Source organism: Saccopteryx bilineata, chromosome 2 (assembly GCF_036850765.1).
Source record: "Saccopteryx bilineata isolate mSacBil1 chromosome 2, mSacBil1_pri_phased_curated, whole genome shotgun sequence".
Classification (NCBI taxonomy): domain Eukaryota; kingdom Metazoa; phylum Chordata; class Mammalia; order Chiroptera; family Emballonuridae; genus Saccopteryx; species Saccopteryx bilineata.
Genome location: NC_089491.1, coordinates 372,955,597 through 372,971,232, shown reverse-complemented (window position 1 = coordinate 372,971,232; position 15,636 = coordinate 372,955,597). Strand labels below are relative to the sequence as shown.

At 41.3% G+C, this 15,636-nt stretch overlaps 1 protein-coding gene across 2 annotated transcripts in view; it reads right to left on the bottom strand.

Annotated features, from left to right (window-relative positions):
* The window catches only part of DNAJC7 (DnaJ heat shock protein family (Hsp40) member C7), a 34,322-nt gene that overhangs the window by 16,432 nt on the left and 2,254 nt on the right, over window positions 1-15,636 (bottom strand). The window contains exons 2-5 of one of the 2 annotated variants that reach the window (XM_066263628.1): window positions 9,988-10,146; window positions 2,888-2,976; window positions 1,273-1,397; window positions 777-890 (exon numbers count right to left, since the gene is read on the bottom strand). In XM_066263628.1, the coding sequence (XP_066119725.1) occupies window positions 777-890; window positions 1,273-1,397; window positions 2,888-2,976; window positions 9,988-10,016 (357 nt within the window). In that variant the 5' untranslated portion in view covers window positions 10,017-10,146. The remainder of the gene's footprint in view (window positions 1-776; window positions 891-1,272; window positions 1,398-2,887; window positions 2,977-9,987; window positions 10,147-15,636) is intronic. The other variant, XM_066263627.1, reaches the window with a different exon arrangement.

Below are 15,636 nucleotides of genomic sequence, written 5' to 3'. Positions count from 1 at the left end.
ATTTTAATTTATTGTGTTTACATAGATTCCAGTGTCCCCCCAAATGCATCCCCCCTGCCCCTGACCCCCTCAGCATCCCCCTTGCCTCCTTCCCCACAACACCCTCCCCCCTTCCCTCCAGGATCATCCCATTCTATCATCCCCATAAAGAAAAATTTTAATGAAGTTGTAGATTCAACAACCACAAAAATTAAGGAGGCTGATGAATGTTACTTCAAGAAAATCAGAACCTCAAACTTTACACAAATCAAGCTGAAGATACAGCAAGACTCTTAACAAAAGAGCTAAAGCCCAAACCTCACCCTCAGTTTGAACTTAAACTCAGGAACACAAGGGTCAGTCTTGATATATATAAACTAAAGGCAAGGCACGGCACTGTCAGGGACTTAGCAGAAGCCTGGAGAATCTCTCTAAAATATATCCATTTATAAACTGAGCATATATGGAGATGAAACTAAAACATGTTTCAGTTGGTAACAATTTAATCAGGACTTGAATTTACTAAATTCTTTAGCTTCACTCAAATCGGTTCCTTGATGCATCTGCCCATTCCCCCAGCCATATCACAAACCCTCCTATTTTCAGATTTCAAAAGTTGTAAATCATATTCAAAACTCCTTTGACAGAGAAGGAAGCCGAGGCTCAGAGTGACTTTGAGACCTGCCTCCAGTCACCCAGGTATGACTGATGGCAGAAGTGAGACTAGATCTCAAGTCACTACTCTTCCCAAATATATCACCCTGCTTCTTTTGATACAGACGGGGTCAGAACCATACCTCCTGTTGTGCTTGAGCATTTTTGTGATCCAATTCTAGGGCTCTCTGGAAACTGCGACATGCTGCCATGGCATTCCCTAAAGAGAGGTGGCATTTGCCCTCTCTGAGATGTCCCTATTAGAGACACAAAGAAGGAAGACAAAAAGCATAAGTGGCCAGCAGACAGAAATCAACAGCAGCAGCAAATACCCACAAAACCAATCTGGGATGAAAATGGTCAGAGAAGTGGTTCTCAACCAGGGTTGATTTTGCCTTTCATAGGACATTTATCAATGTTAGAAACATTTTTGATTGTCATAACTGGATAGGAAGGGGGTACTACTGATAACTTAAAAGGCCAGGTATGCTGCTAAACATCCTACAATGTACAGGACAGCCCCTACCCCAACAAACAATCATCTGGCCCAAAATGTCAATAGTGTTGAGACTGGGAAACACTGGGCTAGAGGAAGTAAACTGTAGCAACCCAGTGCCCTCAAAGAATCCCATTACATACCCGAACGAAACTGTCATCCAACCTCACTGAATGCTGTGCATCTCCAAGCGCTTCCCGGAACCTTCCAAGCATCATCAAGGTGGCTGCTCGATTTCCATAATAGCTAGCATTTTTAGGACATGTATCTATAGGAAAGGAAGAAAGATATAAAACAAGGTTTAGAATGGGTCACTGCTTCAAAAATTCACGGGTCATGTCCCTAAGAACTGTATCAAACTAATAGAAATGGTGCATTCTATTTTATTTATTTTATCTATTTAGTTAGAGATAAGAAGGGAGAGAGATGAGAAACATCAATTCGTAGTTGCAACATTTTAGTCGTTCACTGATTGCTTCTCATACATGCCTTGACCAGGGGGCTCAAGCTAGCAACCATGGGATCAGTCAGGTTGGTGACACTCTGTTTAAAAAGCCACCATCATGCAGTGAATAAAGCATCGACCTGGAACGCTGAGGTTGCTGGTTCAAACCCTGGCTTCCTGGTTAAGGCACACATGGGAGTTGATGATGTTTCCTGCTCCTCCTCCTTTCTGTTTCTTTCTCTCTATCAAAAATAAATAAATAAAAATAAAATAAAATAAAATAAAAATAAATAAATAATAAAAAATAAATAAATTCTTTTAAATAAATTATAAAAATAAAAAAAGCCACCATCAAATTTTTGACTACCTGTGCAAATGGACAGCAGCAATGGCACAACCAATTTAAAATGAAAACAAGTTATAAAAAAAATCACTTATATGTAGCTTTAATGTATCTTTTGTAATAGGGATCAACATATTTATCTTCTTAATGGATTGTGTTTTATATAAGATACGAAAATGTATTTATTTGCTTTGTTTACTTGGGGATGGGAAGCCTGCAAAGCAAGTCAGGTGGGAAATGTGCTGGCACAGGGTTAAAAACATGTTACCAAATTGAGCATGGCGGTAACTAGGACCTGACAATATCCTTCAAAACCATCTTCTAAGACAGTCAATGAATTGGCAATGGCTGAAAACCATTTAGGTGGGCACCATTTTGCCGTAACATCTAGACCAGCAGTTCTCAACCTGTGGGTCGCGACCCCGCCTAAAGCCATCGGAAAATACATAATGCATATCAGGTATTTACATTCCGAATCATAACTGTAGCAAAATTACAGTTATGAAGTAGCCACCAAAATTATTTTTTGGTTTGGGGTCACTGCAACATGAGGAACTGTATTGCGGGGTCACGGCATTAAAAAGGTTGAGAACCACTGATCTAGACTTTCTTTCTTTTTTTTAATTTTTAAGATTTATTGATTCTAGAGAAGGGGGGGAGGAACGGGAAGAATCAATCTGTAGTAGATGTTGCTCATATGTGCCTTGACCAGACAAGCTTGGGGTTTTGAATCAGCAACCTCAGGATTCCAGTTCAACACTCCATCTACTATGCCACCGCAGGTCATGCATTATCTAGAATTTCTGGAATTGCTTTTAAGTTGCCAAAAGAACTACCACACACTTCAGCTAGAAAAAGTGATTCCCTTATGGGGTCATGAAGCATGAAGATGTCCTACTTCTTAGCGAGAAGCTATTTATAACAATTTTTGGCAAATTATTTTTCAGCGTAAGCACAAGGTCCATCTCACCTATGGCTTTTGTATAATAGTTATACGCTTCATTGTAATCTTTCTTGGCATAGTATGCATTTCCTTGTTCCTTGAAAGACTCTGCTTCCCTGAAAAGAAAAAAGAAAGGAATCCGTTACTGTCGACACAGTCAATAACCTCTGCAGTCGCATGGGAGCAATCTCTGGTCTAGAGGCCCTGCACACTGAGTTGAAAGTTAGTGTAACACTTTGAAAAAACTTTTATTTATTTATGTATTTATTTTGAATGTATTGAGATACTTGAAGGAATTTATAGATTTGTTTGATTGGCTGACGGACCAAAAAGGAGGTGCTAATAAAAGAATCTAGGGTCTTCAGATGCTATCTTTGTCACTTAGATTTAAACTAAGGAAACCTCTCTTGTGTCACCTGCCTTGCTTCACTACTCCCCTCTATAGTTACTCTCCACACGACAGGCAAATTTAGACATTATCTGAGACTGAATCTTTACTGCTCACAAAAATTAGGGGATATTTCAAAATGAATGTAAAGCAATAAAAAAAGAAGCATTTGATTTTTTCTTATTAAACAAGATCAGAAAAGCAAAAAACAAGTCAAAGAAAGTTGTTCAATTATGCAAATGAAATGCAAAACCAACTTTTATTTCATTGGTGAAAATGCACTATACAAAAGGCTGCAAGTACTGGAGTATCTGCACGTTCCCTGATCCCCTAATTTTAGTGAGCAGTGTATTTACCTCCTGTCCACTGTGTCACAACTGCTTCCACTTGAGCAAACTTACAAAAAATGAGCTACAGATAATCTCATTCGGGTAACTGATTTCTCACTGTGAAATGGGTCATATCCTTAGAGGTTTAATGATTTATTCTCTTGAAAAGTGGCTCATGCACTCATCTGGAAGGACAGCAGAGCAAAAGCAGATGATGTTTAAGATGGAAAACAGAGTTGAGTGACAGCAAAAACCAAGATCTTGAATGACAGGGACATGAGGTATGCCACGCTATGCTCTAAGAACTACCCATCTACTGGTGTTCTCTCTGTCCATTATATCTACATGGGTACCTTCTGTCCCTTCTATTACTGTAGTACCTTGTATAACCACTGGTTTGGTAATATCAGAATTTCTGCCCTAACCCAAGATACATTTTTTTTAAAACTGTGCCATGAGACAAACTGTTCTTTCCAAAAGAAACAATATTTCATCATTGGGAACTATACCTGACCAAGGAACAAAAACGAAATCAGCCATGACCAACAATGTTTTAAGGACCAGCAAACTAGTAATCTCTATCCAAGATACTCAAAATCATTCTACTGACCACCATGAGTAATGATAACTCTTCGTCAAAATGATTACGGCAAACATCACTAAATGTTTAAGTGTTTTTGTTACTAGGAAGAGTCTTTGGGTTTTTTTCCTGTCCTCCACACGTACAAACACAAACTGAATTCAAGGGCTGCCTGTAGTGAGGACAAATGTACGTAGTTCTTAATCTTGGTAACGGTATGGGAGTTTACAGCTTGATTCTATGGATATTGGCACTGGGGACATTTGTGATTTATTTACGTATGCATTTTACACTACAAACTGGCAAAGCTGCCCTACTTTTATTGAGGTGATCTCCCGTCCCATTCTTCTCCATGACTGTCCTGGTAAGACCTACTAACATGAAAAGACTGCTAGAAGGAGAAGGAAAATGGGAAAGCTCTATAACTGCGGGAAGATTTGAATTGTGATGGATAGATACCTGAGTATTTTTTATACCAACTGTCACGATGTATAAAGAGAGGCCATCTACTATCGAAAGTCCTCAAGGATTCCCTAACTGCAAGATTTATGGGACCAATGACAAGAACCATTTCTACACCATCCTATAACTCTCAGTGAACCAAGGCACTACATAAAAACTATATATAAGGAGCCTATCCTTTCAGAGTAGACATGCCAGAAAGTTGAAGAAAGGGCTTCCCCAACATTGGCTTTCAGAAGTTGAGTCCAATTCCTATGAAGAAGTGGAGTAGTAAATTCAAAGGAAACATCAGGCCCAAATGGCACCCAAGAAGGTCTAGCTATCTCTTCAGCTGGCTAATGGCTAAGAACACACCTCGAGGAAAACCAAAAGCGTCTAAGCACTCAGATAGATGTATCAGCAGTATAAAGGTTATTAGTCAAAGGTGAAACAACCTGTAGCACTAATACAAAGTGTCCTTTCTTTTGTGAAACACTAATCCCATGGAGGCGGAGTGAGTTCAGCTCTGGCTTCTAGTAAAAATGCAAAGAATGATTTCTATGTGCCCTGTGTCAGATCGACTTCTGTGTCAGACAGCTTGGTTGGTTAGAGTGTGGTCCCAATACACAAGGTTGCAGGTTCGATACCTGGTCAGAACACAAACAGGAACAGATTGATGTTTCTGTCTGTCTCAAATCAATAAATTAATTAAAAAAAAAAGATTTCTATGGAAGAATAGTAATAATCATTCAGGCCGGGAACTTCATACATTATCTTATTACATGAGTTTCCTTTTCCCCATTTTTCAAAGATATTAAGGCTTAGAGGTAAAAAATGGGTTGTTAATCCATAACTGTCAGATTTCAAAGTTTTGCACTTTGTACCACACTATGCATTCTCTCTAATGCTCACCTCTAACTATCGCCTAAGACTTTAAAAATTAATCTGTACTGCTAGGAACAACAGGTGTGCAATGAACATGAATTTCTTTAAACTAAGAAACAAAATAGCCCAATGCATAAAATCCAACTCCAGAACTGCAATCTGGATTTAAATGAGCTAAATTGCATACTAACAATTAGTCGTAGAGAGAGCAGGGCTCCTTTAAGATACAAGACCTAGTGAACTGGACTTTGCCACCCCCAAGAAATGCATTTCAGTTTAGTAAATGGTGAGTAGATTCCATTCTAGAGCAAACAAAGCGAGTAATGTAGAGTCAGCCCACAGCAGAAAGAACAAGAATTGTGTTGTGACAAGTTACCATGATTTTAACCTCACATTACAGAGCATCAGGCCAGAATTAGCTATTCCCACACAACTGCCTCATGAAAAGGACTTATTTTCATAGAAACATGGTGGTTAACAGCTGCCTAAACAATGGGCACTTGGTGCTTTTAGACTGAATGCTTATTTTTTGCCCCCAGGTCCAACACCCAAAGAGGAGTCCCTCCTCCATTTTGAACCTCCCCACCAAATACATGACAAGCTTTAACCAATGGGCCTGACCCTGCGAGACCAGCCGAGGAAAGAGTGGATCTTTGGAATCCAGCATGGCAGCAGCAAGAACTGAAAAAGGCTGCATCAGGAACAATTCGAGGGTCAAATCCATTCAAGTCCTGCCCTGGGAGTCTGAGAAAGGTCTGAAGCTTGTTCAAGTTGCCCTTATAGCAAAGGGACTGAAGGATGAGATGTCAAAGGCGTGGGACTGGAAAAGAAGGAGAAGAGCTGGTTAACACTGGAACCGAGGGCAATCTGATGATGGCATCTGTCATTCCTCTCACTGCTAAGGTCAACTCATTTGATAAGCAAGTGAGGTACAACACGTTACTAAAACACATCAGTGCTGAGAAAGGAAGAATTAGGATTAACTGCATTCACCAAGACCATCTTAAAAAAGGAAAGGATTCCAAAAGGGACTAACTAAACTACAGGTTATCATCTTCAGCCACAAAATAGAATTCAGACTAAACCCAGAAACATAATACCACAGCAAACTATAGACTTGGTCATAACTGACCTGATGGCACTACTAACAGCTACACTCTATCTCCAGTACCTTGTCAGATTTTCACAGAATTTCCAATGAAGACCTTTGAAATGGGCTTATGAAGTAGTTATGGTGATAATATTGCACGTCCTCCAACAAAGGAAGAGTAACTCAGGCACTCAAGGTGGCTGCACTGGTTTCTAACTTCTAGAGTCCTATGTTTTCCCCTCCACATCCTGGTAGTTTCAAGGTTTTTAGATTAAAATGAATTTAACCAGTTCCTCAACTCTAAGCAAAATAAACTTCATCTTTCTGATTTTCTAAGAGATGCTAGAAATAACTACTTCCAGCAAACCCGTCTTTTCACTTTAATAGCTGGCAACTTCGAAACTCTGTTCTCTCTGGATGGATGATGGATCGTCTCCCACAATAGAATCATTGCCAGAAGGCTGGGGCCAGCCTTCCCTCAGACAGACATAGGTAAGGAGAATACATCCCAATATATATTTCTTTATTTTTCAAAAACAACCTCATCATCTGGCCTGTGGTGGTGCAGAGAATAAAGCGTCATCCTGGATCATTGAGGTCACTGGTTTGAAACCCTGTGCTTGCCTGGTCAAGGCACATATGGGAGTTGATGATGCTTCCTGCTCCTCCCCACTTCTCTCACTCTACTCTCTAAAATGATTTAAAAAATAAATAATCTCATCAATTGGAAAACTTCAGCTCTTAAAACCTGCTCTTCTACACTATGTGCTTGCATATCCTCTGATCATGTAGGTACATTCTTTCTCTCCTAATTGGCCACTCATTCATCGCAGATGCTAATTACTCCAACAAACACTGCCAAGGGAATTATTTGGTATCATACAGGTCTTAGCAGGGCTCAGCGTTATGTGATCAAACAGACAGCTTGGGCTTATGATCACCAGCCAACTTTGCACAGCTCAGCTAAATTAAAAACACATTAAAACACCCTAGTTGACACTGCAATGTGCCCCAAATTAGATGCTCTATAAAAATTTCTATTTTCTCTCTAAATAATTTGTAAGTTGTACACTTGAGGAAGATCTTTGCCTTAGACCAACTAGTCTATCTTTTAGTAACTAAAGTGGTATTCAGAAATCAGCTTTCACTAATGCAAAATTCACTGGGTAGTTTTTAAAATACCATATTCTCAATCTAGCTGGGTTCACTTACATACCACACATTGGTAGATTATTAAAAGAGATGAAATGCTTCATCATTTGTACATTATAATTTTAAGATATATTCTACCTCAGTGCATGAAAAATACAGACCAGCATGGTTTCATGATTCTGCAACATTCTTAACCTAGGAGATGCTGATTAGATTTTAGTATGACAAAAACACTCCACATTGCCTTTATTTAAAGTATTTAGCTAGAATAATGTATTTTTAATAAAGTTCAGCCCTTCCAATGGTATTAATAGTTTAAATCAAAACAGATGCAGCAGCTTGAATATTGTTTTTTCTTTTTCTTTAGAAGAATCTAGCTTTGCTGAAATTACAACTCAAGACAAAATGATTTCTTTTGTTAGCACAGAGGAGTGTTTAGGGGCCTTTGATTTTGGAAACTATTTTATTGGCAGAAGAACCTTAGAAAAAGATTCTTTCCTTTTCTTACACTCAGGCTATTAACAACAATACTTTATACTGCCAGTGAGACAAGTATCCTTTATGCAATCCTGCTATATTTACTACTTATAAAATGTCACCCTTACTCTATGATTGTTGCACCCATTTCTTTTATTCAGTCAGATTTACTACATAGTTGCCCACTGATCTAGAAATGTCCTCCACCCTTCAGAATTCATGGGCTCTTGGCCAGTGTCAGAGTAGAAATTCCTTCCTCCTTCCCACAGCTTGAGACCTCTTGTCCCCAAAGGCATGTCACAGGGCCTGTTTCATGTTGTACTCTCTCTGACCCTCATGAGAGAGTAAAAAGGAGCCCAAGAGCCTACCTTTGATTCTATCTTACAAAAAACATCTATTCTTTTTTATCTTCCAACTAATCTAGGAGTGATTTGACAATCTGAGTTTCACAAAGATAAGTGGAAGCCACATATGATTTAGAATAATTCCACAGATTGAGAACATGCTAACTTCAAGGTACTGCATACTGGGTGCAAATAAAGGCTTCATAATGGTTCAGAGAAAACAGAGGGTGGGCTCCTCCAATTGCCAAATGTTGGTCAAGATGGGCTACCCAGTTTTCTTTACCCAATTTTCTATATAAACAGATTCTGTTTTCACTTTAAAATACCTCTCCTACCTGTCCCCCACAAAGAGGAAAGATGAACAAAACTTCTAAACATAGCAGTTTAAACCATTCTGTTTAGATATTCAGGTGGAAGCCTCAAGAGAGACAGGACCAGAGGGACCAGAGGCACCAAGTGAGTCACAGACACAGTCTATACAAGGCAGCAGCACTCTCTACTGCTCACATAGGGAAGCACAGACGCTAGGCAACATGATGGAGTTGGCCCTGTCTCATTCAATGGGGGAGCGAGCAACCAATCAGTCTGGACAGAAATCCCATCAGTGCAGGCAGAAGGATATTCTCACAAAAATAGCTGCTTCAACTGTGAGTTATGCTAGTTCCTTAGGTGGGAGGTGTTACAACCTGTGGCACATATCTAACTTCAATTAGCTCTGGGGAAAGGACGGGGGACCTTAAGGTGCTTCTGAGAAACAATCTTCCCCGAAGCCACTCTGAGGACACAGGTCATCAGCTTTCAGAATGAGTCAAAGGTTTGTTTTCATAACATACCTGAAAACCCACCATTTCCTATTCCTTGGTTTCCCATTCTGTGACATCTCCCACCTTCATGGAGACACTATCACCCATAACTGAGGCCCTAAGAAAAAAAGCTGCTTTCGTCTTTTTTGAGAGTGGAGGGAACCAATGTGAGGAATCTGGATTGTCAACTAGTATTTTGCCTCTAAAGTTCTCTAGGTTCCTTACTTTAACAGGTGGTCGACTATCTCAGAGCAAAACTGTCTAAGAACTCTCAGGACAGAAACTCCAAGAATAAAAGAGGGTCCTGCCTGCCTCCCCCCCCCCCCAATTTAATATTAGAATCAGAAGAGACAGTTAACACTTTGCTTATCAGTCTGGCCTCCCCACACAAACATTGTTATATACCAAAAGAACATTAGGTTTCATAATCAGACTTAAAAGTCAAATATTCCTCCTCCTATTACCATTCTCAAACCACTCATACCCCTGCCAATGGTGGAATAAAACGCAGGAACTGCCATTTTGATCTGGTTAGGGGAGAAAAAATTGTCAGTCCAATAAAATGAATAGACTACTGGGATAACATACACTCTGATTCTTGCCCTTACTGCTGAAATTCAGACAGTTTAAAAGAATACCTGGAACGACCTCTAAGTAACTTCCACATCACTCAGCACTGGAGAAAGGGGACCAAACATTAGTGGAGTAAGGGAGAAATGGGCTCTCAGAGGGACTCTGCATCAGACCACAAGGCACCTAGGCAGCCGCTGACCATTGTTCTCCAATCTTCTAAAGTCCTAGAAAAAGAAAGCAAAGGCAAGTGCCCAGTACTCAGTCAGCTTTTTAAAATTTTAAAAATATTAGCTTCAATGACTAATCTAATTCCTGATTGGCTGGAATGTAAAATACAGCTAGGCTTTAACCAATCAGAGTTCTGGTCGTTGGGCGCAGACTAGACACTAGAGCAACTGCCACTCACTGGCCCAACATTATATTAAAATAGCACAATTTACCTGGCTCTAGTTAATATGTGAATCCAAAGTACAGTAGCAAGGAACAGAGAGACCCTTCCTTCTGGTTATGATTATTTAACAATTTTGTCACTTGTTAATATCAGGGTTCAATTAATTTGCTGATATTCAGGATTCTGTATTCCTAGGTTTACCCCTTCCTTAACCATGACCCATCTGTCCCATTTCCCATTTCTTCATCTCTGACTCCAAAATAAAAATGAAAGCTGAGAACAGTGTTTCTGACTGATTGGGTTCAAGGTCAAAGATAAATTCCCATTCAATTCACAGGCTTACTGAAATGTCTAGCTGTCTGCCCTGGAACTTCAAGAGAAAGTTTAAGGGGACAAATTCCTAAGAACTGAAAACAGGGTGAGGAAGAAGAGCGGGGGAAGACACCGCCACAAACTCTTCACTGAAGATTCTGAACTCCAAAATGTCCCCAAAAGCCACAGTAAATAGCAGTTAGATCAAACCCTGGGATATGGATTCAGGGTTCTGTACGTCCCATCAACAACATGGACAGACAAATAAAAGGCAAATCCACAGACTTGACAATACCTAGGAATACCTAGGCACTAAGGGCCTAAAAAGAATTGCTCTTGCTTGTGTCCATAAGGAAAGCAGATACAGAGGAGTTAAGATTATCAGCTCACAGAATCAGGTAAGGATGTCCTTGTTCCTCAGTCTATGGTTTTTCTTAAACCTCTTTGTCTAGTCATGCCAGGTACATGTTGAGACACAGAAGTGTCTCTTCTATTAATGAACAACTTGAAATCCTTCGATTTTACCATAATAAAGACATTTGGAGAACAAGCTGTTCCCCAGCCCAAGAAACATGACCAGAGCCTTTAATCAAGGCAGGTATTCATGGCCCTGGTGGGTTGGCTCAGCAGTAGAGTGTTGGCCTGGCATGTGGAAGTCCTGGGTTCAATTTCCAGTCAGGGCACACAGGAGAAGCAACCATCTGCTTTTCCACCCCTCTCCCTCCCCTCTCTTCCTCTCCCTCAGCCATGGCTTGAATGGTTCAAGCAAGTTGGTCTTGGGCGCTGAGGATGGTATCATGACCTCACCGCAGGCGCTAAAATGGCTCAGTTGCCAAGCAACAGAGCAGCGACCCTAGATGGGCAGAGCATTACTCCATAGGGGGCTTGCCAGGTGGATCCTCCTTGGGGTGCATGTGGGAGTCTGTCTGTTTGCTTCCTGCTCTCACTTTAAAAAAAACACAAAAAACAGCAGGCATTCATAAATTAGGTAAAGCAATCAGCAACTTCCCAGAAATGTAAGGTTTTAAATCAGCAACTTCCTAGAAATGTAAAGGTTTTAAATCAGTTGAAATGTCAAACCCATGAAATTTAGCCCTCAGGCTTCCAAGTTGCTTTATCTGTTCTGGTGGACAAAGAAAAATAAATACCGTATTTCCCCATATATAAGACGCACCTTAATTTTGGGGCCCGAAATTTGAAATAAAAAAAAAAAAGTATTACATAAAGTTATTGAACTCAAGTTTTATTCATCATAAAATTCATACAACTCCTCATCCCTGTCAAAACTCCCATCCATTAGCTCCAGCTCGGGACCAGATTGACTAGCACTGCAAAAGTGGGTGGTTTTAATAAAAAGGCTCACCATCACGGTATTAGCTTGTCCTCATTTGTGTCTGATGACAAATCACTATCTTCAATAATGAGTGCAAAAACAAGTGCGAGGCCTGACCTGTGGTGGTGCAGTGGATCAAGCGTCAACCTGGAATGCTGAGGTCGCTGGTTCAAAACCCTGGGCTTGCCCGGTCAAGGCACATATGGGAGTTGATGCTTCCTGCTCCTCCCCCCTTCTCTCTTTCTCTGTCTCTCTTCTTTAAAATGAATAAATAAAAATAAATTTAAAAAAAAAACAAGCGTGAAAAAGCGGGAAATGCAAGTAAAAAAACTACAACCACTGCGTAAGACGATGCACCCAGTTTTTAGACCCCAAATGGGGGGGGCTGCGTCTTATACATGGGGAATACAGTAATCTTCATGTACAGAATGCTGACCTATTTTGGAGTGCCAACTAATAACATCTTTTATTTTAGCTGTTCAGCTACTATGGGGGAAAATACTTTAAGAGTGACAGGCAAAAAAATCCATTTCTTTTCTCTCTAGAGACACTAAAGCTAAATGCTGTAACCATGAGGTTCATTGTCTTGAAAGCTCCTCTGGTCTTGTCCCTGTGGGACTATAACAATTTAGCAGCAGCAGCATGTGCCTAAGCCAAGATGCAAGGAAGGACTCTTTGCTGGACTTCACAAAAATAACCCAAGAGACCCATCAACTCTCACGTCACCAGTTGAACTGGTAGTAGGGCTGTAACCAGAGAAGAGAACTTAGCCAAATGACAAACTAATCCAGATAGTAAAGGGCACTTATAAGAGATGTTCTTTTTTTTTTTTTTAATTTTTTTTTTTTTATTCATTTTAGAGAGGAGAGAGAGAGGGAGAGAGAGACAGAGAGAGAGACAGAGAGAGAGAAGAAGGGAGGAGCTGGAAGCATCAACTCCCATATGTGCCTTAACCAGGCAAGCCCAGGGTTTTGAACCGGTGACCTCAGCATTTCCAGGAAGAGATGTTCTTATCCCTGTCCCTGCCTATGGCCGCAAAGGATTCCAACCTTTACTCCAAGACTTCTAACTTCCCCACTCCATTTCTGGCATTGGAAAACCATTCATAAACAGGCTTTTTCTTACTAACAGACCCCAATGTTTACCTTCCTAAGGATGACAGAAAGTCAAATTGTAATTCTGTTTATTTCACTATATTTTCTTTTTGATTTGTTCAACTAAGTGGTATCCAATCAACATCTGTCCTATTATGTTCATGAGAAATCTATACAAGGTGGGGCAAAAGTATGTTTAGTTATGAGTACATAAAACAATTTATTCCTGAGATTATTTATTAACTATTGTATTATTTTCCAAACTGTAAACCTACTTTTGTCCCTCCCTGAATATATATGTACAACATACGTCTATTTGCTAAGAATGCATTTTTCATAGTTAAATTTATAGTTGTTGTTTTTTGTATTTTTCTGAAGCTGGAAACCGGGAGAGACAGTCAGACAGACTTCCGCCTGCGCCCGACTGGGATCCGCCCGGCATGCCCACCAGGGGCAACGCTCTGCCCACCAGGGGGTGATGCTCTGCCCCTCGGGGCGTTGCTCTGCCGCGACCAGAGCCACTCTAGTGCCTGGGGCAGAGGCCAAGGAGCCATCCCCAGCGCCCGGGCCATCTTTGCTCCAATGGAGCCTTGGCTGCGGGAGGGGAAGAGAGAGACAGAGAGGAAGGAGAGGGGGAGGGGTGGAGAAGCAAATGGGCGCTTCTCCTATGTGCCCTGGCCGGGAATCGAAACCGGGTCCCCCGCACGCCAGGCCGACGCTCTACCACTGAGCCAACCGGCCAGGGCCTATAGTTGTTTTTTTTAGTGGTAGTTGAAACAATTGTGCATTTTACAACCAATGACACCCTTTAAAAATTTTTTATTGAGTTTACTGGGGCGACACTGGTTTCTAAAATTATGTTTCAGGTGTACAATTCTATAACACATCATCTGTACATTGTATTGTGTGTTCACAAACAATGACATCTTAAATTTCAAGAAATAAGGCAGTGCCTGACCTGTGGTGGCACAGTGGATAAAGCGTCGACCTGGAAATGCTGAGGTTGCCGGTTCAAAACTCTGGGCTTGCCTGGTCAAGGCACATATGGGAGTTGATGCTTCCGCTCCTCCCCCTTCTCTCTCTACTCTCTCTCTCTCTCTCTCTCTCTCTCTCCTTTCTAAAATGAATAAATAAAATAAAATAAAATAAAAAAAAAGAAATAAGGCAGTTAACACAAGTCAACATCCGCCCTTATTTTGTTGTGCTGCTACCAAACACCACGTTTCTGGATAATGTAGTCACATTATAGCACAGCCAGTTGCATGTTTCTTATTATCTTCAGGCTCATTCACAATAATTTTATGATAGAATAATTTTATGACAGAATATGACCTAAGTCTCTATTATTTTATTTTATTATTATTATTATTTATTTTTTCACGGAAAAGGATTTACTCTAGATATGGGGATTTGAAGAGGAACCCACATTAGGTACAGTCCCTATATCAGATGTTTACACTAAGTAGAATGAGTTTACATATTTTTATTTTTTTAATTTCTTTTACAGAAACAGAGAGAGTCAGAGAGAGGGATAGATAGGGACAGACAGGAACGGAGAGAGATGACAAGCATCAATCATCAGTTTTTTGTTGCAACACCTTAGTTGTTCTTTGATTGATTTCTCATATGTGCCTTGACCGTGGGCCTTCAGCAGACCCAGTAACCCCTTGCTCAAGCCAGTGACCTTGGGTCCAAGCTGGTGAGCTTTTTTGCTCAAACCCGATGAGCCCACGCTCAAGCTGGTGACCTCGGGGTCTTGAACCTGGGTCTTCTGCATCCCAGTCCGATGCTTTATCCCCTGAGCCACCACCTGGTCAGGCAGTAGTATGAGTTTAAATTGCACACAGCCCAGCCCTGGCTGGTTGGCTCAGTGGTAGAGCGTCGGCCTGGCGTGCAGAAGTCCCGGGTTCGATTCCCGGCCAGGGTACACAGGAGAAGTGCCCATCTGCTTCTCCACCCCTCCCTCTCTCCTTCCTCTCTGTCTCTCTCTTCCCCTCCCGCAGCCGAGGCTCCATTGGAGCAAAGATGGCCCGGGCACTGGGGATGGCTCCTTGGCCTCTGCCCCAGGCGCTGGAGTGGCTCTGGTCGCAACAGAGCGACGCCCCGGAGGGGCAGAACATCGCCCCCTGGTGGGCGTGCTGGGTGGATCCGGTCGGGCGCATGCTGGAGTTTGTCTCTCCCCGTTTCCAGCTTCAGAAAAATACACACACACAAAAAAATTGCATATAGCCCAAGATCTTATTTAGAGCCAAAGAACCAGGAACTCTTCTCACATAAAGTTATTCCTTACAATTAATGTGAGCTCTGTGTTGGGGGTAGTTTTATTTCCCATTTTGCAGTTAGTTCTGCATTGATGCTGACCATGCTTAATTCTAAATACCTGGAAAGAACTAGGCCTGATATGAACACTCAAAACTAAGTGTGGTAGGCAGTTCAGACAGACATGAGCAGAGCAAGGACCATGAGCCAGTACAGAAGGCCACCAGGTAGGAAACGGGAAAACAAGGACCTCACCCCCATCGCCCCCAGAGCAACCTTTCTTCCCCTAGCTGATCTGGTCTCCTGACTCTGACCCTCCCCTGAC